Below are 27,817 nucleotides of genomic sequence, written 5' to 3' on the forward strand. Positions count from 1 at the left end.
CACTGAAAAGCTGAAAAACTAAAGTCAAAATTCACGCTTATTCTGAATTAGCTTTATCGTGCTTTGAACAAACCGGGCCCAGAGGGTTATTGAGTTATTTAAAACATAATAAGCAAGCGAGTATAGAAGTAAATGTCTGAAAGAAGTGTCAATACAAAGTAAATTCGGTAGACAAGTAAAATATCAATTCGTAACTTGGCTAAGCTTGTCGTCTTGGAAGGGGGGGGGGGGGGGAAGCAGGAAGTGAGCTTAAAACAAGGGGGTTTTATAAAAGGTCGATGATTAACCGGGGACCTATAACAGAAAGAGTGACTGGGATGGCTTAGTAGAGCTTTTACGGCAAGGCTGTGTGTTTATAAGTAGAATAAAAAGTTAACAACACGAAGTTAACTCCAAGATGATAAAAAAGATCAACCACTTTTCAAAGTTAAAAATGTTGACATTTCTCCGGGGCGTAAACCCTTCGTCGAAGCTAAAGCCGGCTTACTACCAAAACGGCAGCTCTAAAACAGCGGTTGATGTAATTTATCATCTCTGATTAATTTGTGTTTTTCCTTTAGGCACTGACTGCCTGGTTGACAGTTCCAGCAGTCCCAGCATACATCACGAGCTCAGCTCCGTTGTCTTCAGACTTCTTGCGGTAGCGCATAGCTACGAACAAGGCGGCACAGGCAACAACAAGCACACAAACACAGCCGAGAACAATCCCGGTGATTGCAGCCGCAGAGAGGTGTTTCTTGCCTTCTTGAGCTGATGGAACGGCTGAAAAGCAAGGAGTAGCTTGATAAACACCTGATCTTTCATTGCTTAATTACAAACCTTTCAGTTACAGTTAAACTACTCAGCGCGTGCCGCATAGAATTCCGGAATAGTTTTGATTAACGGCGAACGGATTGCATTATTGGTTCCAAACATTCAAATTCAATTTGAATATTGTAAATCATCCAACCGTAAACACGTGAACCTGCCAAAAATTAACCAATTTGATTGGTTAATTTTGATCCAGGGAATTTAAAGGAGTACACACGCCGCCAAGCAAAAGGTCAAATACTAAGCTGGGGGAACTTCTAATAGTGGACTATACAGGGAGGCCCCCCATTGTCATTGTTTTAACATTCTGGAAGTTACAAAGGGAACCCCCCCCCCCCCCCACACACACACAGCGGTACCTTTTTTAGGCTGTAGGTATAAAAAAGGGTTGGAAAATTCATATTCTCTTTGGTAGGTTTATCTAGCAAACTGAATGACCGCACTATACACCAAGGATTTTGTCAAGTATACGTATACTTTTAATTAACAATTATAGACGGCGAGCTCGAGGTTTCTATCGGCTGATAGTTGGCGAGGGGCGAAGCCCCGAGTCAACTATCAAAAGCCGGTAGAAACCGAGAGCGAGCCGTCTAATTGTGTTAGCATAACCCACTGACCGATCTATTAAACACAAAATATAGCTAGAGTTGATTTATTGAAGGTTTTGATTGATAAAATTTAGCGAAGACTAAGCGCGCGCTCCGAGAGCCTTCTACGGATCGATAGTAGGCACCTGTTTAGCCAATCAGATTGCGCGATTACCAATAGTAGGTCAGTGTGGTTATGCTAATTTTTCTTAGTCGCTCAACTATTTAAATTCAAAATCACCTGAGTTAATTATCTCGGGTAAAAGTGAATTATTCTTGAAAATTTCCCCAAGGACGTCTGGTATTTCCCGAATTAAAATGGCTTCGCCACAGCATGAAAATGGAGATTTAGGGAAAATTAAAGGTGGCTTAAATCTTCTAAAGTTAGCTTTAAGCTATCAATTAAATGTTCTTAAAGGCCGTTAAACCCGCAGTTGGCATTTCAGGAACTTTAAGCCAACTTAATGTTTGCTTAAAAGTTTTGGTCTCTCTAAGCAATCTTTAAACATGAGTGTAAAGCTGGCTTGAAGGTCAGCTTTAAAGGTAGCGTAAAGCTGATTAAGTTCCAAATTTACGCCAGCTTTACTTAAGCTTTACACCTCATTAATGTCATGTTTTTATGCTGTGTCGTAGTAATATACCTTATCGAACATGGTTATATTGAGAATGATGTAGAGAAAATTGATGTAATTAATACCTTGCTGTTCCTCGGTAACTCTGATAGGTCCAACGTCCAAGAAATACATTTCTGGATAGGGATCGTTAGAAGCGTTCCTGGAATTCTGGTTGAATGATCGACGTTTTCTACCTTGACAAGCGTTATTACATGACGTGTAACAGTCGGTGGATGGTCCAGTAAGGCAAGCCCTGACATTGCAGTGAATATAAGAAGAGCCAGAATCTTCGGAAAAGCGAAATGTCTTGAACGCGAAATTCTGAATGGTGTCGGCGGTATTACAGTCGTAGCTGATGCTAGCCGCACTACCAACGCCGCAGCTTTAAAAGTAAGAAAAAAAACAAACACATAAACTTGGTTAATGGACAGATCAATTAACTAATCCATAAATCAAACGGGCTGTCAGGCAGGAGGGCAGGCAGGCAGGATGGCAGTCAGGCAAACAGTCAAGCAGGCAGACAGGCAGGTAAGTAGGCAGGGTAGTCAGTCAGTCAGTCAGTCTGACTGACTGAATGACTGACTGACTGAGTCAGTCAGTCAGTCAGTCAGTCAGTCAGTCAGTCAGTCAGTCAGTCAGTCAGTCAGTCAGTCAGTCAGTCAGTCCGTCGGGCAGGCGGTCAGTCCGTCGGGCAGGCAGACAGGCAGGCAGGCAGGCAGGCAGGCAGGCAGGCAGGCAGGCAGGCAGGCAGGCAGGCAGGCAGGCAGGCAGGCAGGCAGGCAGGCAGGCAGGCAGACAGGGTGGGCAATCAGTCATTCATTCATTCAGTCAGTCAGTTAGTCTGTCATTGAGTTAGTTAGTGAATGAGCGAGTCAGTCAGTCAGTCAGTCAGTCAGTCGGGCAGGCAGGCAGGCCGGCAGACAGACAGGGTGGGCAATCAGTCCGTCAGTCCGTCAGTCAGTCAGTCAGTCAGTCAGTCAGTCAGTCAGTCAGTCAGTTAGTCTGTCATTGAGTTAGTCAGTGAATGAGAGAGTCAGTCAGTTAGTCAGTCAGACAGTCAGTCAGTCAGTAAGTCAATTAATCGAACAAGTAAACAAGCAATAGTAATACAATATTTACACATACTACATAAGGCTATGCACAAGTTTGACAAATCTAACTATATACCTATCCACAATTAGATCATACGACGTAGCGTCGTTTCTGTCTGAAGAGGGCGTGGCCCAACACCTGTCAATCATCGTGGTCAGAAAATTGGGGTTGGAAGCAATCTGGATTCGAACGTAAAGGTCAAAGGTGAGGTCGAGTTGCTGGTTACTATAAGCATTACTCCGCGCTGCGTCCATGTAAAGGGTGAGTTCAAAATTTAAGTCACCACTTCCTGTAAAAGAGAAAAAAAACAGTTGAATCTTGTGTTTACCCTAAATATGTCATGACACCAGCAAAGGTCGTGACCGCACATCCTCGTAACCAGGGGCGTCATTCCCTTTGACCAGCAGTCAGGAAACGAGCGACACTGGAAAGTTCCAATTTGAAGTCCGACAACATCGGACTTCCGGTTGAATTGCGCATGCCTGGCATTCAAAAGCATGACCAACGAACTTTTTGGTGTTTTACTTCCGGCCATTTTGATTGTTTTTAAAGCCAATCAGATTCGATCCCGCAACGGAACTTTCGAGAGTCGCTTGTTTCGTATAGCTTGCGCAGTAAGGAATGAAGACTCGAGCAACAACGAGAGTGGTGACGGCATGGCCCTACTTTTTACAAGTTTACCAATTAAAGACTGTTGCTCTGCCAATTTGAAGTTTAGAACTCATAATTAACAAAAAAGGGGGCATTGGGAGGTTTGATTCCATTTTTTTCCGGCCCCAAGAGAAAGGTAAATCAACTCCCCCTGTCAGGGGTCTGTCAGTCCTTGTAAGAAGTGCATCTCGGGGACATTTACCATTAAAATTTCTGAGCTTGTCAACGAATCCATAGTCCTAAAAAACTCGCCACACATACCTTCAGATGTATCACCAACGCTATGCAAGGGCTGAAACGAATTCGACAGCGTAGCTGTTGCATAGTGGCGGCACACCACAGTGAAATCAGTATCATACGTCTGAACAATACCGCCCTGTGCCACACCAGTGATGTGGTTCGTTGATACGATATAATCTCCCTCTTTGGTGTGTGTGGTGCCACATTCAGCTACGGTAAACTCGAGTTTTAAGTCGTCGAAGTGATCAGCTGGAACAGCGACCGAGCAGCCTGCTGCAGACGGATTGTTGAGATTCAGCGTATCAATGGCGGGACCTAAGGTCTCTCGGGCAACAATGGCGACAACGCTTCCATCGTCGTTACAAGTTACGCTCAAGGCTGAAAAATAACAAGAAGCACTAGTGAAATAAATAATGTAACATTTGTTCCGGTAGGCCACAGAATTTTTTTTCTGGCGTGTTATAAGTCATAACTGGTCACGTGGCAAGTTTATACCAATGGAATATCTTATGTAATAATCCTCTATCATTAAAAGGACATTAACCTCGTGCCCTAGTGAAAAAAAAAAAGAAAACGCTTGTAAGACATTTGTTGTTCACGTGGTCTAGGGCAGAGGCCCTGGCCCAATAAACAGTAACAATAACAGCCGTCCAGTGAATGAATGATAATTGAAGCTTAAAAATCATGATTCCCAAGTTTGCAGTTGTGGGCAGCCGACGTTTGTAAACAGAAAGATTTTGTTGGAAAATGAGTGCAGCTGAAAACAAAACGTGGAGGGTTGTCACACCAATAAAGCATTCGGATGGTGTGTTCAATCGCCTGCAATGTGCGTTTATTCTACCGCATTCCTCCACTTGGATTGGCCACACCATCATCACCCGGCAGGCACTACGATGGATCCTTCAGGGTAAGAGGAACCGGGTTTGTCCAAAGAACTCCTGGCGAAGAGGTGTAAAGGCTGACATGAGGAATTGGGGCCACACTGGGAAGGCTGGCCCAGGACAGAAGCCGATGGAGAACTGAGATCGTCAATAGCTTATGCTCCACCAGGTGCTAAGGGCTTGAGTGAGTCAGTGAGTGAGTAAGTGAGTGATTCCTTGGCTTATCCAAGGAAACTTACCTCTTCGTCCGTACACTTGAACTCGGAGGCAGGCCTGATTGGAAGGGGAGGTCTCTGTCGGATAAAACCTGATGTATCGTGCCATTTGGGATTTAGCCAGTCTGCGGTTAACAACCCAGTCTCCATCCTCAGGAGCCGTGACGTATTCCTGTTGAAGCAGATGGAAAAACAGATAATTCCTTTCATTAATCTCAAATCAATTAAGGTAATTCCCTTGAAATAGAACTGCTCATAGATTTCCAGCCAAACTTTGCCAGTTGGTTATTTACCTTAAAGGAAGTTAAATTTTGAAATAAAAAAGGGGGGTCATCGTATCCGTTTAGGAGCAGGAAGACCTTGTATTTACCATATGATTCCTTATATTTCCTTTGCGAGTACTGGCAAAGTACACGTTTTCGGTGATAATGTATTATTCTGCCATAGAAATTGATCTGTATTCATTTTGTAGAAAGAATTTGATCGCTTCTTTCGAACAAAGAGAAAAAAATGATAGGTCACCGAACACATTTACAAGAAAACGATGATTTCTCTCTCTCTCGAGCCAAGCCGCATAGAAAAAAGCCGCCATTTTGTTTATGTGAGCGTGCTAATTACGCGTAAAATTCTGCGCAGTAAGGATGCACAATGCAATACTAGGGAATCACCTTAAACAGCAACATTCTTCTTAGGCCTCCTGTTACAGACAGGAAAAGTTACCGTGTGCTAGGGTTACCCTAGCAGGAGGGTTAAAGATAGCCCGCATTACAAGCACAATCCCGCGGTTATCAAGCTTCGAAAACAACTTTCAAAGGGAAAGCAGTAAAAAAAAGGTGGCCGGGGTAGGCACGTTGTCCCTAGCAGAGCGTTTACAAGGCACCTATAGGGCTACCCTGGCACTAGGGTAACCTCAGCGCTCAGCTTGGGGTACCCTAGTGCTAGGGTAACCATAGCTGCCTTGTAAACACGTCGTTGAAAAAAAAAAAAGAAGAAAGGTGTGAGCGCTTGGGTTCTTAGCGTTACGGCTTGGTGGTGCACATCGCGGTGCACATGCTTGTAGAAAATAATAAATCATGGGAGCACATTAACTCGATTCACACCCTCAGGGTTTCCTTGCCTCTTTTTGGTAGATAGAGTCTTTACGCCGCCATAAAGTGAGCGTACATGTAGTTGTACAAATTTTAATATTTTCCGGGGAGTGCAACCATTTTCAAATCGTTTACACCCACTTCAACTTCAAATGGCGCTGATTCGTCTTTTTCAAGAAAGTGATTTTTAAAAATAACAATGTTAGGTACTACCATAACAATATGTCAGGACTCCTTGGGGACCTTCCGGCTTAAGAAATTGTTCCCTACGAAAACCATCTCGCCAACTTTTTTTTATAGCGCAAGCAGTAAATCTTTGCTTTTATTGCTTGACTTCATGACTAATAACCTCTACCGTCATCATAAAGTAGACATAACAATAAGTTTTCCGCGGAGAAGTTCGCTATAATCCTAAGGACTAACTTAAGGGCGCTTTCCATTTGTCAGAACTGGCTGGCCGGTCCGGTGGTTTTGAATGCGAAATGGACAGTTTTCACGAGATTTTCCCACAAATCCACCGCAACAGTGTATAATATTTATGCATTGACTGATTTGACAGGACAAATCTGACTAACAACGGAATTCTGTTCTCGAATATACCGGTCTGGCCGGCCAGTTCTGGCAAAAGGAAAGCGTCCTAAGTTTCTTAGAAATGGCTGATAAAATGCGATTAAATTGTCAGTACAGTTTGCTTACCCTGTCTTCGCCGTCTGCTTCATAGAAGTTCCATACGTCAGTGTTTTCAATTGTAAATGCCAATTTAAACTTTGTAGCAAAAGTATTTGGCCCAGATGCTGAGCCTGTGTAACGCCCTTGAACGGACACAGCGCAGACCACGTGGAGCTCTCCGAAATCGATCTGAAGGTAAGCATCGGGATACGAATTAGTTGTGCACCAGGCGTTTAGTTCTTGATCCAAAATACCATTTCCAGCTGGATAGCCACCTATAGTGCCACTGTCGCTCGACGTGCTGTCAAATGGAAGCGTTTCGGAGTAGCATCGTCCTACAAAATATTATTATGTTTTGGTTACCTTATTGTTACTTATTTTCGCGGGACTTAAATTAAAGACCCGCGAAAAAGGTTCTCGCGAAAAATAACGACGCGAACTTTAATAGCCTTCTATATAATTCGTCAGTGATGAATCAAATCAAAAACACACCGTCAGTTTACTAAATAATTATCCTGGTACAGTCGTCAAACTAGCTCTACTTTGTTACAAAGGAACATGTCAAACTGTTTTAAGTTTCCTTTGGTTATATGGTTTTGTTCATTGTCATTAAAAACTATTGCTGTGGAAAATTATAATCAGTTGTGCCAATTTTGAGACTATCTGCTTGTTAATGCAGACCAGTATTTTGACAATTTTCGAGAAATTTAGTTCCTTTAAACGTTTTTTTTTTTGGTCAATTCGCGAAATTTAAGTCCCGCGAAATATGCCCGTTCCATTTTCGAGAAATTAAGTTCCCGCGAAAATAAGTAACAATAAGGTAGATTTGACCATTCACACCCAAACAAACAAACAAACAAACAAACAAACAAAAAAAAAAAACAGAACAAAACTCTCATGTAGCAAAATATTGCAAAACAAGCAGCACCACTTAAAAGAATTGCAGCTCAGCAGCATTCATTTAAATGGTAACGTACAAAAAGAGTTTCGTCCACAAGGAATTCAGACTTAAAGTTAGTAATTTAATTACGGAACAAAATCAACAGTACCACGTGAAAGTACCTTCTTGGTGGAAAATTAATTAATCCTCTCTTTCAAACCAGTTGTGAATTTCGGCTCAGCAGAAACGTCGCTAAGTTAAGTTGTTCAATTAGGTTTAATTCAGTCTTCGCTGAGTCAAGCAAAAACGTCGTGCAAATTCTTTGTTGTAGCCCTTCATAAACGTTTCCTGCATGTGGAATTTCTACTAACTGCAAACATCTACGAGGAATTTGGCCGGATTGAAATCTCCTTGGAATAGAGCTAAAACTCAGAAATTTGGTTGTAATTTTGACAATTTTAACACTAAGTTTGAGTACTTCGTACGTACCACGCAGTTCAAATGCCCTATACTAGCTTCCCAAACAAATTACGAACTGCTTTTCAAAATGCGCACGAAATGGGCTGCCGCGTCTTCATCCACAAAATAAACATAAAAAAACTCAATGGTCATATGATAAAATTCTTATTGACTGAGTTAAGTCGGGCCGGACGGGAAAAAATTTGGTTATTGGTCGGGACGCACCGACTTCGTTGCGCTCGGTTCGTACGTCCTGACCTCGAACAAAATATTTTCCCGTCCGGCCCTCCCACTCAGACGATAAATAATAGTATCATGACATGACGTCACATAACATGCTTTAGGAGGCAAGCGTGACCGAGTGGTTAAGGGCGCTGGTGTTGTAATCCGGAGGTCCCCGGTTCAAAAACTGTCCCTGCCACTAGCTGGATTTGTTCTCGGTAGTCCCGAGTTCAAATCCTCGGTCACTCCTTGTATATAGCCAACTGGTCTGCCTCCTGCCAGCTGGGATTTTTAACCTTGTTATGGTCATTTAAAATATTTGTTTCCTCTGTTCAGTGGCATGCCTGTAAACTAGCTATCTCCAAGCTAAGTGCGTGACCACGATAAACAACATTTTTTTAAACATAACGTTACGTAACATAACATAACGTTACATAGCATAACGTAACTTAACATAACAAACATTACAAAAGATAACGTAACTTAATGTAACATAACGTAACGTTTATGTGTCATAACATAATATAACGTGAAGTGACATGCTAAATAATGCTTACCTTGTATTGTAGTCATAGAGCAGCACCTCAATGTGTCCATACAATGCAAAGAGTTACAGCTGCCTTTGTAAAAGCCGGTCATGAAGAAACCTTCTTTGCAGCTGGACCAACCAGCACTACTGAATGAGCTCGAGATGTCCAGGTCGTAGCATGACCCGTATTCACCATAATGGTGCTTTGGACGGCAACATTTCCCATGGGATATATCATCTAGAAAAATGCCATCGGCCCCTACAGGGTCCCGGATATTAATACCGCGTAAGAAGTACCCAGATGGACACTCTGCCCATACATCTGATCTAAAGCAAAGCAAACCATTGTTAGTATTTTAGTATGGGAAAGCTTTCAGTCTTAAAAGGCCCGTTTACACAGGCGATTTTTGATGCAATTTTTGTCGTGCTCGAGATCGCGATGAAAATCACACGAGAATCTCAAGTGTAAACTGGCGGCGATTTTGTCGCCGTGATGTCGCAGAGGTTTTGAACTTGTTCAAAACCTCTGCGACATCACGGCGACAAAATTGCGCCGCTAGTTTACACCTGCGATTTCCTTTGCGAGCTCGACTGCGACAAAAGTTGCATTGGAAAGCGCGACAAAAAATTACATCAAGAATCGGCTGTGTAAATAGGCTTTTACCCTCCTTAACGACTAACGTCCACAGTCATCTCAGCTAAGGGAGACTCAGTTGGGTTCCCTGCGGACGGCACCTTTCCACTCTTGGCGAGAAGATTCCGTAGAATTAAGAAAGTTCCCCCCCCCCCTCCCCCCACTAGAAAAAAGGTACCCTATTGCTGAACGAGCTCGTATTGCCTAAAGGGTGGTTCACAGATTAATTGCAGCAATTTCAGCTGCAATTTCAAAGTTTTATGTGATTTTGTCAAGCTGCTAAACAAGGTGCGTGCTGTTGATTTTCACAAACGCATTGTAAAACTCTCCTACGTAGTAGCTCCTAGTGTGAGGATGACGAAGTAGAATGCAAGCGAAGCTATTTTGGTGCGAAACTTCGAGCACGGTAGCAAAATCCTAAACAAGCATGTTTTCCAATCAACTCCCACTATAACGAACTTTTCATATGTTGAATGTTAACGTTGTAACGAATAGCATATGCTTTTTTGGTCACTGAGCACATTTTATTTTGGTTCTTATTATTGTTATATTTTCCTTATTTTATTTAATGTATTTTCTGTAAATGGCGTGTAATAGTGTACAATTTTTGTAAATAGTGTGATATCATAAAAATCTGAGATCTGAAATCTGGAGTCTAAAGCGTAATCATATGTAAAAGGCGTTTGTAAGAAAATATTACAAAAAATACAGTGATAAACAGAAATACGAGTCGATAAAGTTAGCGTAAACAATGAGTAATGTCTGTGTCCGAGCCAGGTTTTGTAGCATAAAGCGACCAGGAATATTTCTACTCCCCCCTGGATGGGATGCTAGTCCATTGCAGGGTTACCTCCCAGCAGCAAATTCGCTGGAACCCATTTATACCCCTGGGTGGAGAGAGGCACTGTGAGAGTAAAGTGTCTTGCCCAAGAACACAAAGCAGTGCCCCGGCCAGGGCTTGAACCCGGGCCGTTCGACTCGCCTCCCACAGTAGACCGGTAGTTTCAAATAATATTGTAATAATAATTGTAGTTTAAAATAATAACATGAAATCCTACCCTTGAAGCTCGGAGAAGTCCTCATCATCACATTCCTGTGAATCTTGGGTCGGATTTTCGTAATTGTAAACTTCTTTAGCTGGATTGCAGCAATCAGCTTCCTCCAAGCGAGATAAGTAATCGGGATTACCTTGAACAGCTCTGTAGAAACCTCTAATATATGTGTTATAGTTGTCACTGTCGCCACATGTAGACCATCCTGAAGCACCAAGGCTACTCCGCCAGTCGGCTACTTGACACTCACTCACTGTTCGATAAGAAAATACAGTCGAAGACACCCTCGGGACGCGAAAAAAGTGTCCGCAACTGGAGCTGGCCGCTTACGAGAATGGTTCTCGTAAGCGGCCACTAGAGGTGTAACGGATAGATAGATGGCCGCTTACGGGAGCTTGCCCAGCTAACAATAACCGGACGGACGTGGATGACGACAAACAAACACTGAAATATGGTACTGTAATCGGTACTGTAAAATCATTGTGACGATTGGCGATGTGAAGTTGATTGATAAAAACAAACAGAGGTTGTAAAATAGGATTTTCTTTGGAGTGTCCGCTTACGGGAGCTTAAAAACAAAGAAAAAGTCTAAGTCGTAATCTCTGAAGGTGTCCGCGGCCGCTTACGGGAATGTCCGCTTACGAGATCGTAAAGATACAGAGTTTGTATGGGAGTAAAAACGGGGTTTCAAACAAGGCGGCCGTAAGTAGAGCTGTCCGCTTACGAGAGTGTCCGTTAAGAGAGCTTCGACTGTAATCACGGCACCGTCAGTCTACCCTGTGACCTCTTACGAAAAGACATTAAAGCCATCAGACGCTTAAGGCGTCTGTCTTACCTTAAGGTTACTGTTGTTAGCGGCTACTAGTTTAAGCGATTTTAGCGAGTTGGGCCAAAATCGCTAAATTTAGAACTCGCTAAAATTGGTCTCGGTCAAATTTAATTCGCGTTAAATTAATACCCTCGCACGCCAGAGGAATACAAAATTAAATATAGTGGCCCTGTTCAACTATATGACAACGTCAGAAGTTAAGAAGGGTTGGGAGAGAGCTGGGATCGCCGGCATCGTGCAGAATTTGACTGATTTCCCGACGAAGACCCACTTTATAACATTTGTAATTCACTTTGTTTTTTCTGACAATGATAATGTTCGTTCAATTTAAGTGACTTTGTTTTATTACTAAACATTTATTTCCATCTTAGCTATATATTACAATTGTTTTTTTTTTAATTTTCGGAAAATCGCTTAACTAAATAGTCGCTGAATCTTGCTCAGAAAAAAAATCGCTAAATTAGTAGTCGCTAAAAATAGTAACTTTAAGATATTTACCGTTTTTATACTAGACGTTAAGGTCATTCCCCTGAAATAGAACTGAACATAGATTTTTAACCAAACTTCTCCTACTGGTTGATTACTTTGAGGGGACTTAAATTTTGAAATAAAAAAGGGGGATCACCAGATCCGTTAAGGAGCAGGAAGACCTTGTATATTCCATATGTATAATTCCTTTAACATTCTTTTGCGAGTACTGGCAAAATACACGTTTTTAGCGATAATTTACTTTTCAAACATAAGAATTGATCTGTTTTCATTTAACAGAAAGAATTTGATCGCTACACCCAAAATATGAGAAAAAAAATGATAGGTCACCATACTTGTTTACGAGAAAGCGACAATTAACTTCTCTCGCGGACTAAGCCGCATAGAAAAAAGCCACCATTTTGTTTATGTGCGCGCGCTAATTACGCGTAAAATTCTGCGCAGTAAGGATGCGCAATGCGATACAGGACAATGACCTTAAAGTCGTCTTGAGACAGCTTTAACGTCTCAGAAGGCAGATTTCAGCCTCGATATTCTTATAAACTAGATTCTTATAAAATAAAAAGATCTAGAGTGTAGTGGATCCATAAATTTTACCAACTACGCCATCTATTGTATAGTCCGGATTTATCCGCGAAATACAGTTATCCAACCTTATAACCGTAAAACGTTCATGAGACCTGTTTCTATATAAAAAACACGCAATATTTCTGCCTGGGTTACTTTCTATAACGAAACAGAAAACAGACGTGGACATTCGCGAAATGTAACAATACTTGCGTCACGGCATATAGAATAGTACCAAACCAAAGATTTTACAAGTTACCTTCTTTATTTTTGCGATAGACTTCTAGGCTTGTGCAGATTTGAGATCCTTGACCAGTAACTGGTTCAAAGCGTATTTTCCTTGCTGTAACGGGTTCATTTAACATATGAACCTCTTGACCCGTCGGCAAGCCTTTGTGAAAAATCTGAGAAAAATAGCGAAAGAAACTAGATAAGATTCTTAAAGTTTCTTTAGGGCCACGACAGATAGTTAGATCTAGCTGATTTAGTAACAAAATGTAAAGTATAAAATAACTAATACTTATCGACAACTTGTTTTTCCAAGTCTGCGAAAAAGTTGTCGACAAGTAAGTTATCATTGGTGTTTTAGGACCAGAACATGCACTGTCACCTGCGCAGAGAACGCTAGATGCCAATCGATAACATTTGACCTGTAGACGGTGTGCGGAAAACTTCTATCGAGCTCAATTGGTTTTCAACTCATTTAAGTTGTCGACAACTAAATGTCTAATTATTATTATTATTATTATTATTATTATTATTATTATTATTATTATTATAAGCTCTAGTCCGTCGATTTCCTAAGCGTCGTTAATTGTCCGCTACTCGAGTAATGTAAGAAGAAAAGTAAATACAGTAGAACCCCGGTAACTCGGGTAACTCGAACACCCCGCTAACTCGAACTAACTTCCATTTCCCTTGGATTTGACCCCACTTTTCAGTCATTTTTACTCGGTCAACTCGAACTCGGATAACTCGAAAACCCCGCTAACTCGAACTAAATTTCGTTTCCCTTGATCAAAATTGATCAAATTTACCCCGATAACTCGAATTCCGGTTTTTGCAACTCGCCACGGATGCCCATTGATTACAGCAATGAACAGCACACGTATTTGACAGCCATTTTCCACTCTTATCAGAAGAATGTATGATCGTGTTAGAGTTTCTGACGAGATAAGTTCAATTTGCACTGTGTATACTGAAGTGCTCAAAAATCAGTAAACTATCAATTATTAATTTAGCAATTTCAATTCAATATTCAATCGACCTCGATAACTCGAAACACCGCCAACTCGAACTGTTTTTCGTTTCCCTGCAGAGTTCGAGTTACCGGGGTTCTACTGTACTGATTTATCGTCCGGAAAACAAGGGGAAAACAATATGCTCTTACCCGGGTGCCACCATCTTCTGTGTATTTCGCAAAACCTCCTCCATTAGCTGCAAAAGACAGCTCGAACTCTTGGGCATACAGCCCATCACCACTGTCATACCCTCGTGTTTCAACAGCGCAAACTAACACATTTTCTCCAAAGTCAACTTCGAGATTAGGGGAACCTGATTGCCCGTCGGGTAGACACCATGCACTCGGATCACTCATGCGCACTTTAGTTGCAGCGTAGCTCGGATCGGAGTTTGTGGCCGAAATACTACCATCTGGAATCATGAAGCTGTCTGAGATTCCAACTGGAAAACGAAGGCATCCCCCTAGTAAACAAATAATGGCAGTTTATCAGCAATTGGAAATTAGTTTACATTCTTTGCCGCTCTGATTGCATGCAAAATTTGGAATTCTCTCCCAATATCGATTACTGGCTCGACTGGCTTTTCTACTTTTAAGAAAAAAATGATTGAATTTTTAATGAATTGAGTCTGAATTGATTTAGCCACACATCCACAACTAATTTACTGACATGTTGCTAACCGAGGTGGCCTTCCCTATAAGTCTGGTGGTTTCTTAGAGCTCCTTCTCGCCTTCACATAATTATAACTGAAATATTTCCATCTTAAGTGACTAATAAATGATGATGATGATCATGATGATGATGATGATGATGTTTTATCAGAATGTTTAAAAACACCAAAACCCGTATTTTATTGTTTCTTCCTGCTATTTACTCGGGCTATAAAGCCGAGTCAAGTTTTCGGTCGCGTTCTTTTTTGTGCCGCGATTGTCCTGATAAGGATGGGCCGATTCTCGATACCAAATATTCGATATCTTACATGACCCGGTCTAGCGCCGTCATGCGATATCTGTTTACAGATCGCCTGGTGATATTATATTCAGAAAAGGTCGCCTGGGTCGAAATATTCCTCGCCAAACTTCAGTCACTTACCTTCATAAAAAAAAACCTTCACGGTTTTCGTTTTATTCATTGAGAATAAAACGACATCATTAAACATAAGATTAGTTTCCGCAGCGGCTTTTTGATGTATCCGGGACTGTTTGACCACTAACAATAACAACTTTTAAGCCCTGGCCAAACGTCAACGCAAGTGGACGCAAGTAGTCCCAAGTTGAACTTGCGTAGACTTGCGTATTGGCTGGTCAAGCTAACTCACAAGTTTACTGGCATGTGTACGCAATTTGCCAAAAAAGCAATTTCAATGCTACTGCGCATGCGTGCGCTGCAATTCAGAGCTTGAAGTAAACAGCAAGACTTGCGTTGACTTAGTTGGGTGGCCAAACGGTGAAAAACTTGCATTGACTTGCGTGCAAATGGGATCTCACGAACAGCCCGTTCGCAGGGATAATTTACTGGCTAATGTGCTACCGTTTAACCAAATTCTGAGGCCCTGACAATTCTGTGTACGCCTGTAAAAGATGAAGAGAATATTCTTTTATTTATAATGTCGATATGGCTAATCGAAGCATGGGGTGTTCTTACCCTGGTTAAACTATCCTCTGTGTATTTTGTAAAACTGCTCCCGTCGGCTGAAAAGGACAGTTCGAACTCATGAGCGTACAACTCATCACCATTATTGTCATACCCTCGTGTTTCAACAGCACAAACAAAAACATCTTCTCCAAAGTCAACTTCGAGATTAGGGGAACCTGACTGCATGTCAGGTAGACACCATGCACTCGGATCACTCATGCGCGCTCCAGTTGGGCCGAAGCTCGGATCGGGATCGGAGTCGGTGGCCGTGATGCTACCATCTGGAATAATGAAGCTGTCCGTGATTCCAACAGGAAAACGAAGGCATCCTCCTGTCAAAAAATGATCAGTTTATCAGTAAATGTATTGAACAAAACATATTTTTCGATGATAAAGTGAGCTTCACATTCCTTTGCATATTGAGCTATTAGGGTGTTACATCCCTAATGACTGCGAGAAACGATAGGCCTTATCACGGTTTTCGACGCCGTCTTGACGGGTAGGCAACGCGGTTTGAAATTAAAGTATTTGTATGGGAAACCGACGGCAAATATCTTTTACAAAAATTGAATTCTGGACAACTTAATAATCGTTTAGTTGAGATACTAAGCAAAAGTTTGTATTTGCCAAGTTTGAAGGATGTAGCTGGGCTAAAAAACGTTTAGTTGGCGTTTTTTAATTTTCTCTGCATTTGTCTATATTTTTTTCTGCAAATTGACGCGGTTCGCCGATTTTTTGACGGGTCCGTACCAATTTTCTCTGTTGTGTAAACGTGCTTCTTATCACACCTTCATGTCGTTTTCGGGAATCGGCTAACATTGAAATTCAGGGAATTTACTGTCTACAGCAATTAACACTTTTCGTTCGGATTAGGAAGTCCTTGCCAGGCTACTGACTCACCTTCTCTGCCATAAACTGCAACTCGGAGACAGAATTGTCCCCCATCGCTGCTACCTGTTGGATAAAACCTCATGTGTTTTGCAACTTGAGAGATGGCCAGGTCCCTTTTGACAATTGCGTTACCGTCGGCTGGAGAAATTATGAATTCCTGTCAAAAAACAGTGGAAAGAAATATTAAAAGCTTATTCAAATACCGTAAATGATCTAATAAACGCCCACTCTTAAATAAACGCCTCTTATCTAATAAACGCCTCCTCTGACGTGTAAAGTTTGTATTAGACGCCCCTCTCTAATAAACGCCCCGTGTCTAATAGACGTCTCCTAAGAATCACCTCGAAAACCAAGGAAACGCTCCATAAAGTAAAATCACGCAATTTATTTAGTTTTTGCTTGACTCGGACATCGGAGAGGCCAACGATGCCACCATGGTGGACTCCTATGACGATGAAGACATCGATATCGAACTATGAACGACGTCTCTTGGCTTTGCATTTGCGCAGATTAAATAAGTCTCCCATTCGCACTCTATTTTCTATCTTATGCCGCGAGCAAACTACGCATCTTTTTTTTGTTTTGTTGACGTTGTTACAGTAAAATTGTAATAAACGCCTCTCTCTAATAAACGCCTCATATTTATTTAACGCCCCCCTCAGGGTCCCTAAAATTTAATAGACGCCCCGGGCGTTTATAAGATCATTTACGGTACGAAAATAAATTGGCTTCATGGTCACCGTAATCAGTTTATTGGCGTAGCGAATATCATGCGACTTTCATTAACTGTGGCTGTTACCCAGGCTTCGACATAAAAATGATAACAAACTATGAGTATTTAGTACTGAATTCAATTACCGGCCCGGCAATGAAGCAATGTTTTTGTCCTCAAACTAACTAAACTGTAGTAAGCGTAATCGAAAAGTATTTCAGCTAATTTAATCCTGCTTTCTATCTTTTGATAGTGTCTTTAGTATTGCAAGAAGCATTGCAAGGATAGCAATTCTGTGACGTACGCTCTCATTGGCTATTCTGTTGCATTTCGTACTCATTCTTAGTTACGAATGGGCTCCTGTAGTCAGTGTAGTTAACTAGTCTGGGAATTTACACAGCGGGGACATTTTGACATTTGGAATAGGGTATACGAATGTCTACTGACAACATTAGCACTTTTAACTCGAATACGTTTGGGAATATTTCAGGGTCACCCAAGAGCAAATTTTACTACAGGAGTCGGAACACCGTTTTTACGTCATAAGTGCCCTTTTTTCGATTTTAAGGCTCATTTGTAAACGCTAAGAAAATTGTATCTTTCCGGATACGCTAGCTGAACTTTCAAACTTTAGTAAATTTTAGGGAACGAAAGATTTTACCCGAATTTACGAGCCGCTGTTGCTTTCTCGAAAATCACAGCCGGTCCATTTTTTCGTACCCAAACCGACATTTTTCTCTCTCGGAAAATAACAGCTATTACTTTTCCCACGTCACGAATCAAAGTTGGAGGTTCTTTTATCCGAAAATCGTAGGCAATTACAGGACTCACCGAAACGGTCTGTTGGGTGCCCCTGATATTTACTAATTTCCGGCTTTGAATGAATCTTACCCTCACACTGCCGTCTTCCTCGTACATGTCAGCCCATTCATGATCTGTATCAGAATAAGAAAACGACAACTTGAAACTTGTCGGAAACACGTTATTGCTACCATCAGACAATCCCTGCACGGCCACGGCACATACAACGTTAAGTTCCCCAAAATCGACCTGAAGATACGCATTCGGAGCGGAAGCGGTGGTACACCAAGCTTTGTCGTCATCGTTTAAAATCGCATCATCGGCTGGAAATGAGGCATCTGTACTGCTATCTCCTGAAGTAGCGGAGAAGCTGATGGTCGAGTCGTAACATGAATCTGGAATGGTAAAAGAAGGGAGTTTACAATTACAATTAACACGGCATGGAATGTCATTCTTTGCAAGGTGGAGTCGTTTTTAAGACGGAATGCATCAGGAAATCGAGTAATATTAATTTTAGTTGGGCAAAAAATCGAGAATCAGAATAATTTAAATCCTATTGCGATATTTTCTACTCTTTTTTAAAGTTGCAGATGTAAGTTATTATCCGCGATAACACCAACAACAATTTCTTAAAGCCTGGTTTTCACTAGCGACGCAAGCACAAAGTAGTAGATAAAAGGGGGAAGCGCAAGCATAAGCGCAATCACGCAAAAAGGACAAATTTTGATCCTTGATTTTGTGCTTGCCGCAAGCACAAACATAAGCATTAAACTGCAATGCACTTGTGCTTTTGTTTGAGTCGAAGCCGTTTTCACCGTGAAATAAGAGCTGTTATTCTTGCGCTTGTGCTTGCGTCGCTAGTGAAAACCAGGCCTAACAGAGCCTGCGAAAATAAATTTCAACTTGAAGTACACAAGAACCATTCAAACTATAGTTAAAATTTCACGTGTAGCTATTCTGTAAAACCGTATTTAAAGAGATTCAGTAAAGTCACTACTGAAACTTCGAAATTTGTTTTCGATGTTGGTGTTGTAAGAATTGATTTCTTTTGATAAGACATTTGAAAAAGTAGTACAGAAGTTTGCAATAAGTTGTAAATAATTTTGGTACATAATTTTGTCCAAATATTTCTCGAAGTCCTGGCGGATTCCGTCTTACACCTTTAAACTGAAGATTCACTGACAATTTATTCTTTGACACGAATAATACAATACAACCAATCAGAATGCAGAAAACCGCTGTTAATTCAACATCTCATACGCACGGTTTAAGCGAAGTTTGCTGGCATATTCCATTGCAAGACTCGAAACTGGATCCGAATGTGTTTGAATATACTTAAACCATCTGATCCTCCTCGTAGATATCGTACGTTTTCGGGAATATTCAAAAACCGATCAGTTGTTTCAACATCCCTCAATTCAATCCTCAACCGAGCTTGCCCGGGGTTTATTAAGTCGAGTATTCTTTAAGTATTCTTTTCGATTGGCAATTGAAATGGTAACGAATGACTTAAGGAGGCTCGATGTAGATTTTTTAGCCCTAGGGTGGTCGTTTTGAAAATGAAAATTATCTAGGAAGCCAATGTTCGATTTTTGCCAAAATACACCATAATGATCAAATATGAGCAAAGTTTAATTTTTTACGGGTCACTTAGTCACAAAGGTTACCATAGCAACGATTGTCGTTTTCTTTTGTTTTCAAAAAAGCTTGATTTTCTCGAAATCTAGATAGACAATTGGTATTTATTTTTTGATATGATAAAGTACAGTGGATTTACTACCTGTACACAAAATTTCAGAAAAATCTGTAAGAGCGTTTTAGAGTTAATCAAGAATGAAGTTTTTTGTAACTTCTTGTAGTTTCCTACAGTTGGAAGTCGATATATTTTGCCAAATTAAAGCAAAAACTCTCTCGCTTTTAGTTAATGGTCTTTGATGGTGTAAGTATTTATATTTCATTTTGAATAGCTGCGTTCAAATACTACAAAACGATTTAAAAGCACCTTTTTTACATTAAAACGGAATATTTCTGAAAATTTCATTGTTGATTTACTTGAAAACGCTCTTACAGATTTTTCTAAAATTCTGTCAACAGTTAGTTAATCTACTAATCTTAAACATATCAAAAAATGAATACCAAAAGTCAATCTAGATTTCGAGAAAATTAGGCTTGTTTGAAAACAAAAGGAAACAACAATCGTTGCTATGGTAACCTTTGTGACTAAGTGACCAGTAAAAAATTAAACTTTGGTCATAAATGATCATTCTAGTGTATTTTGGCAAAAATCGAACATTGGCTTCTTAGATAATTTTCATTTTTAAAACGACCACCCTAGGGCTAAAAAAACTGCATCGAGTCTCCTTAAGAAGTATTTTACGCACATTTTTTCAAAACAAAAAGTTTCATGAAATAAAATAATTTTTAACAAACTTAAGTCACTTCATGTTGAAACGTGAATGCGATTAGTGAATTTAGAAAGCCGAGCGAGAGGTCTAATGCAGAAAAGGAAATTAATTTTGTGGTTCATTGTATTTATGAATGTAAAATAATGTTGGAAAAATGAACGTTTATTCGTTTGTCTTACGATAGAATCACTTTAAGTTGTTGATCGCGACGTTTCGACTGCAATAAGCTAGTCTTCATCAGGCGATGAGCTCGATTGTTAACGTGTCACTATTTGTAGCATGTTGGATTGTTGCCATTGGTGCATTTCGATCCTCATTATTATTTCGACCATTAGATGTTGTTCCCTCATAGGTCCGCTTTGTTGTTGATCGGCTGTTGTTCTTTTTGATCGTAGGTTTCCAAGCTTAAAGATGATTTCCAGTCCGTACTGCGCAATCTCCGCCTGCAATGTTTGTGAGTCTCACAAACAGAAGAATGTTTACTAGCAAAAATAAAAATTCCGGGACAAAACTTACCTTTTTCTTCATTATTAACGCCAGATATCCTTGCAAAACAATAATAACGAGTAAAAGAAGCTCGACGGTATTTCAAACGGACGTTTTAGCTCATCGTGAATTCTTGAACGAAACGATCCGTAATGGCGAACTAAAAAACTTCATGTACGCTATCACCGAAGTGTAACGTTTCAACGAATTCAAAACAAAAATGAAAACAAACCCTGAGTCTGCGCAGTACGGACTGGAAATCATCTTTAAGGAATTTCGATTGAATTATCTCTTTTGATGTTATTAGGATGAAGCCTTTTTTGGATAGCCTCTTTGACCCTGCTTGTGTACCAGTACGGGTCACGATCAATAAACATAACTTCTTTCCAAATAATGTTATCTTTACCTTTTGAATCACTGCGGTACACCTCCACGCTAAGACAGAAACCGGGGTCCAGTCCAGTAATTTTCATGTGTGTTGCTGTGACAGGTTCAAACAGGGAGTGGAATTCTGTTTCGATTCCTCTTATCCGTGAAAATGTCTGTGTGGAAAAAAGATCGATTAGATGAATCAGTGAACGGAGAATGTTAGCTCTATAGCTACTAAACGCGTTTTCGGAAAAACAGCATCCCCCCCCCCCACCACCGCTTAGAATTAGTATCGGAATGGCACGTTTAAATTCTATTCACAGTTCCTCGTACAATATTTCTAATTCCTCTGGGAAGAGTATGGTTTACAATCAAGTTATTATGTTTGCAAATAGTTCCATGATGATGGTATCTCTTGGATTGGCTTAGTACAGAAAAATAGCTCCATAGTTGTCACGTTATTTTCGTGTAAATTTGTTTGCATGTATGTGCATAGGTATGTGTATATTTGTAACATCAAGAAACGAGATTAAGGCCACCCTCAAAAAACTAATCAAATTACTGTTTCCGAAAGGTGGATCTGGGTGAGAAGATTTGAGTTGATCAGTTCGGTTAGCTTCGTTGTGTCCAAGCCAATAGGCGTTTGTATACTCTTGCAGGCTATAAAATCTGGATATTTCTTAGCCTTGCGCTTGTTATTAAAAAGATTGTTTTAAAAATTGTGCCACTGATGTAAATTCTTTGTTTTTTTAAGCGAAGATTAGACAGAGCAATAATGCTGATAAATTTTCTGTTTTCTTAATTTTTCTCCTTACCCTTTGACTAGCACTTTCCTCGTAGTTTTGATAGGTACTGCCATCAGTAGAAAACTGAAGAGTGAATGAGCTGGTGGAGCGTGGAGTGCTTAATACTTCATAGCCTTGAGTTTCAATGGCACACACTTTAACCGACTCTCCGAAGTCAATAGTCAGCTCAGCACTTCCAGCATCACACCACGCCTTGCTGTCACTCATGCGCGCGTGAATCGCTTCTAGGCCTGAATCAGCTGATGTGGCGACAAGGTTACCGTCAGGAATGATTGAACTGTCAGAAATACCAACAGGATGGTTGGCACATTCGCCTGCAAATAAAGATGACAGTTCACAATTGGTTTGTAGTCAGTTTTCCTCCCTGAAATTGCACGACAGTGTTGCGTGACTGACTAAAGTACAAGGTAGCGTGGCACGTGGTAAGCAAGAGTTACTGTTATTCAAAGTGCAAGCTGTTTTTTCCTCCTTGGGACTCGTCAGCACTGCACTGCTTTAGGCATAGTTGATAACGGGAGAAAGCTCGTATTTCTCCCACCTCCAACACGTGAAGTACACATGGGGGATTTCTTGAGACGAGCGCGCCAGTAGTCTTAGACTACCGTTAATGGTAGGTTAATTTTACTAATCGAGAACACCTAAAAAATACGCCGTGCAGTAGCGGACAAATTAAGCGAGCTACAGAGCTAGCACTTATAATCCTGAGGATGAGGCATAATAGACATACCCACCGAATCGAACGGTCGATTCAAGTGGGGAATTAAAAACGATATGCAATATCTCTTCTGTAGGTATGTTAAAGGGGTACCACTTTCGATTATTTTGTATCGATAACTTTTCTGCTCAAAATGGTCTATTTAACAATTATTCCACGAGCGCGCGTTGGATATGAGATGGTAGATAGCCAACGAGGCGTTTAGCGCCGAGTTGGCTATAACGATCTCATATCCAACAAGCGCGAGTGAAATAATTGTTTTATTAAAAACGCCCAAAGAATTGCAATTATTGAGCTTCCCGGCAGTTCTTGTTAACGCGTATCGGCTACCATATTTGCGGTCAATGGTATATGAGCTCATATAAAATTGCCTGTTAACCAATCAAAACTCAGGAATTGCAATATACCTTTGCTAGTTTTTAATAAAATGGGATAAGAGTAAAATGGTTCGGGGGGCGGAGCCTCCCCGTATAAAAATGATGATGAGGAGGACCTTTACCCCTCCCCCTGGAAATAAAAGAAAGAAATGAGACATCTTTCTGACGCCCATAAGACCCCAACTGATCAGTCATTTCCATTTCCACATATGTAAAGTTCAGTGAATTGTTTACCTTTGTCACGGTACACTTCAACTTTCAAACACGGTTCCTCTACGAAGGCATCCACAGCAAATTTAATGTATCTTGCCACTCGAATTCCATCAGAACCAGTTAGGGGGTGGTATTGTTTGCTCTTGTCTGGATTGGTTAGTGTCTGTGAAGAAAAAAAAGATGAGAGAAAAATAAGCAAAAATTGTTCATTAGAAGTCTAAAGATAACACCGGCAAAGTCAAAAGCTAAGTGGTAAAAATGATCCTTTTTTAGACCTAAGAGCCTCAAAAGCCATACGTTATCCCGTGTCACACACCTAGATGCAAATGCACACGCGCGCCATTTTTAATTTCGTTTAAAAATCAGTATTTATTTTGACATGATATAAACAGCTTTACCGTTGGGTATTGATTCCATGTAGATCCATCAAGAGAAAAAGACACATCAAATGAGGAAATGTACGAGTCTCGGCCATCTTGAAATTGGATTCCCTTAGTTTCCACGGCACAAACTTTAAACAGCCTTCTAAAGTCAATCGTTAGAGTCGCGCCATCCCCATCTGCAGTGTTGGCACACCAACCATTATCGCCAAAGCGAGCCTTGGAAGCTTCGTAAGTGGCCTGCTGCGTACTTCCAACGAAAGAACCCGCTGGGAAGTCAATCGTATTGCGTAGCCCTATAGGATTATACTCGCATTTCCCTGAAAAAAAAAAGGTCGGATTGAGGTCAAGGCTATCGCGTATCAATGAATCAATAATCAATCAATAAAATATATTTACCCTCGGAGCTGACGGGGGGCTGACTAGGCCCCTAGCAAAACATACCTTATTATAGGAAATTAACGATTGCGTTAATTAAGGTATTTGAAATAAACGCGACTTAAATTAACGCGAATTGAGGGAAAAATTACTTTCTAATAAAGGAAATTAACGCGAAAGAGGGGGTAAATTTTCAACATGAAGGAAAATAACGCGACGAACACAAAGAAAAGAAATTTTGTTAAGACAACAGGAACAAGTTTTTTTCAACACTGCGTATAATCGGTAACGTAGAGGTTAAGCGAAGGAATCTGAAATCTGAGCGCTCGAGCGTTCTTCACAGTTTCAGTGCTACCGGCAGATTCTCACCCTGATGAAATAATACCTTTTCCTAGGAGTCATGAACGGCTGGACTGTATCGAGAAATTGGGGCCAAAATAATGAAAATTAAGGTCATGGAAATTAACGCTTCTCTTAATCAACGGCGCGGAAATTAACGTTAACAAATATTAACGCAACTTAAATTAAATTAACGCAAATTTTTGAATTTCGCTTTAATTTCAATTTGCTATAATAAGGTATGCTAATATTCATAGAAAATAAATCATAACTATATTTAGAAAGAAAAATTAAATAAATAAATAATAAGTATTATATATAAACCATATTTTAAAATGACAAAAAGTTGGCTAAGAAAGAGATCGAGAGATCTTGCGCCATGCAGCCCTAGCGACTATACTCCCATTTTCCTGAAAGAAGTTACGATTTTAAAGACAAATTTGTTTCGTTTAAACATCATAATTTATTTCATAAGCGTCTGGAGTCTGGATGGGGTGCTCCCCAAGTTTTCAGCTATCAGTAAAAATTTCAACCCCATTTCTCAACTCTCAAAAAAATTTTGCACATCTTAGACTTCAGCTTCAGTTAAAAACGTGTCATTTCTCAGCTGACAGATAAAATTTTGACCAATTCTAAGCTATCATTTAAAGCATGTCCAGACCCTCAGCTTCCTTCAGTACAGTCTGATATTACAGAACAATAACCCTGTCACGTCCAAGCTCGAAACTGATCGGAACTTGTACTACCTTGCTTAATGGTCACGAGATAACCACGGAACTCGGACTATGGGCGAGTCTTTATTTCGATGTACATGTCCGATCCGATGACCCTAAGGCCCCGTCCACATTGACCGGGGTAAATTGATTTGAAACGGAGAAATATGAAAGCGCCGAGTAAAATGTGTTCCGTCCACATTTACCCGGGTAAATTTGAAAACGTTTCGCTTCATTGGTGTGCGTTTTTGAAAAGCCCCGTTTTCGGTTACCGAAAACGCCGTTTCAGTGTTGACGGTTGGCATAACTGGGGAAAAAAAGATGCGTTTTCAGATTTACCCGGGTCAATGTGGACGGGGCCTTAGCGTTTAAAATCGCTTTCTAACAATCTATATAAATGCGAATCCATAATGTTTCAAATTATTCTGGTTATATAGTCTAGCCGATTGTAAAAATTGATTATGATGTATAGCGACATTACATCGCTGCTAAACAAATGGATACATTTTGCTGAGTCACGAAATCTAGAACCTTCTGGAAGAAAGTACAATGCCGATGTTTGTAGAGGTATACTAAGTTATCTAGAATATTCTACAAAGTTCGGTAAGTTTCAGCAAAAGAACTTTCTAGACGAAGTATGTATATGGTTTTCTTGTTAAGGTTAAAATGCATTCACTGGGGCAATAGATTGATGACCTTTTATGACAATTGGCTAAATTTAGGCATAAGAAAAGGCCACCCAATTAAGTGAAAATACAAAATAGCCACTTAAATCAGTGAAAGAACATTTCACCCAACAAATACAAAAAAGCACCGATGGACCAAAGTTGAAAAAGATTAAGTGGATTGCGATTTAATTCGGGTTTACGAAAACTGTTGGGCTGAACAGCTTTCAAAGTTAATCTCGTTTGTTTGTACCTTTTAAAAATAACGTCCGGGAGACATATTTGTTTGTAATGAGGCGATAGTTTTTTCATTTAGATTCATAGAAATAAGTTTCATAGCAAGTATGTAGTTATGGGTGACAATCGAAGTTCAACACACCTTTAACTATACGCCCACAGTAGAAAATCGTTGCCAAGGCGACAGCCCATGTTAGACGCCACATACTTGCCCAAATTTTTTCAGGACAGTTCTGCTGACTCTTCCCTTGGGCTGTCAAAAAACTTGTGTCGCGAAAAATCTCTTTGTAGATTCCTTGTGTAGATGCCTCAAAGGGTAAAAGCTGAAAACAGCTGAACCGTCTAAAAAAAGTAATTAAACAATGTTAAACGTGTAAGCCCCGCGTGTAAGAACCTACATTTTTGAAAAGAAATTCCAATAAATAAATTTATAAATAAATAAATTTTCAATAAATAAATTCGAATTGCTGTGATAAAAGTAGTGTTATCTTTAGGTTAAAACAAATCTACCGATTTAACAGATTTAACCTGAAAGCCAGTAAAGTTGTTTAGTAACCAGACTTATGCGAGGTGAAAGCCGACGTTCGACCTAAGCTTATCTGTTTAACAACTCGGCAATAACTATCCTTGCGGTTGGTATTACAGTAAGAACCCGCGAGTAAGAACCTAACATTTAAGAACCTGTTAGGCTAAAATTTGCAAATTAGATCCCATTTTTATAAGAACCTATTAAGCCTAAAATTTGAAAACAGTTTCTTATTTTCTAAAATTGATTAAAAATGCTTACTTCTGGGAAAATAAGTTTGGACAAGGATTGACTGTACATGCGTATAATGTCATGTTCTGAATTATTAGTGCTTCATTTTTATAAATAAACACTTGTGTGGCATGCAATTTTCATACAAATAATAGACCGAATATCACTACAAGTTCTACTAGCAACAATGTAAATTTTTCCTTAAAATAAGAAACTTTTAAGAACCTAAATAGCCTTAATCATGTAAGAGCCTGTTAAGCTAACCTGCAATATTTTGTTCTTAGTCGCAAGTTTTTACTGTAACTATCCTTGCGGTGTTAATTGCAATAAAAAAGTAATCCCAGGTGAACCTTGCTGTCCACGACATTTCAGCTGTGCTCGCAAAAACCGTGGATCTATCGAGCAGGCAAAACAAATCACCCTTCTAGGGAATCATCTTACTGATCTTTTTGGTGTTAATTTTTAATCTTGTATAACTTTTGAGCAATTCAATAAGGTTAGTATTGGGCCGTGTCTAAAAATTTCACTTCTTAATTTTTAGCATTTTCAATATTCTTGAAGAATGGTCTTTGTATGGCAAATTTACTTGTAGCCTGACGAACCATTATTAAACGAAAACTTTGATTCCAGCGTGATTCACAGGCTTTTTTTTTCGGAGACTAATTGATAATTAAAGTTAGAAATAACAACAGCTCTAGCTCAAGCCTAATGTACAACCTAAGAAACTGAACCAGAAAATGTCGAAAGAGTTTAAAAAGTTAGGATCCTACCTCAAACAAGGTACTTTGTCTGATGAGCACACCTTGACGGTTATGTATAAATGAACTTGAGAGAACAAGTTTAAGCTATTATAACTCCGCTCCCACCAGCATGCGTCTTTTGCATCAGCCCGGCCCCGTTGCGTGACATTGTGCAAAATTATTCAAGTTATGCGGACCCGTTTATATAGAATTTGTCCGCACAACTTTGCTAACGCTACTTGATTTAAGGAATGATGGGTTTTACAGACAGTTATATAATTACAGTGGATTTTTAAAGATATTTAGAGTTGATTTTATGAATGGGAAGAGAAGGAGTAAAGCATTCCAACCGGGAGTTAATTACATTATCATTGCCAATAAGTTGCTGTGGTTACAATTTAAATCTTGACCAAAAAGCAAAACAATAAAGCAACATTGTAGGTACATCA

At 40.1% G+C, this 27,817-nt stretch overlaps 1 protein-coding gene across 1 annotated transcript; it reads right to left on the bottom strand.

Moving 5' to 3' along the window:
• Positions 1–213: 213 nt before the first annotated feature.
• LOC144636802 (uncharacterized) lies at positions 214–27,431 on the bottom strand. The gene is made up of 18 exons (XM_078496000.1): positions 27,399–27,431; positions 26,014–26,213; positions 23,558–23,859; positions 23,181–23,322; positions 21,864–22,168; positions 21,086–21,221; positions 17,879–18,183; positions 16,285–16,432; positions 13,899–14,212; positions 12,768–12,912; positions 10,630–10,876; positions 8,966–9,264; positions 6,875–7,182; positions 5,115–5,262; positions 4,016–4,372; positions 3,179–3,392; positions 2,095–2,393; positions 214–762 (listed from the first exon to the last, which is right to left on the bottom strand). The coding sequence occupies exons 2-18, from the start codon at positions 26,075–26,077 to the stop codon at positions 557–559; spliced, it is 3,939 nt and encodes a 1,312-aa protein (XP_078352126.1). The 5' UTR covers positions 26,078–26,213; positions 27,399–27,431; the 3' UTR covers positions 214–556.
• Positions 27,432–27,817: the final 386 nt, after the last annotated feature.

This window comes from Oculina patagonica, chromosome 13, assembly GCF_052425735.1.
Source record: "Oculina patagonica isolate OP01 chromosome 13, crgOcupat, whole genome shotgun sequence".
NCBI classification, from domain to species: Eukaryota; Metazoa; Cnidaria; class Anthozoa; order Scleractinia; family Oculinidae; genus Oculina; species Oculina patagonica.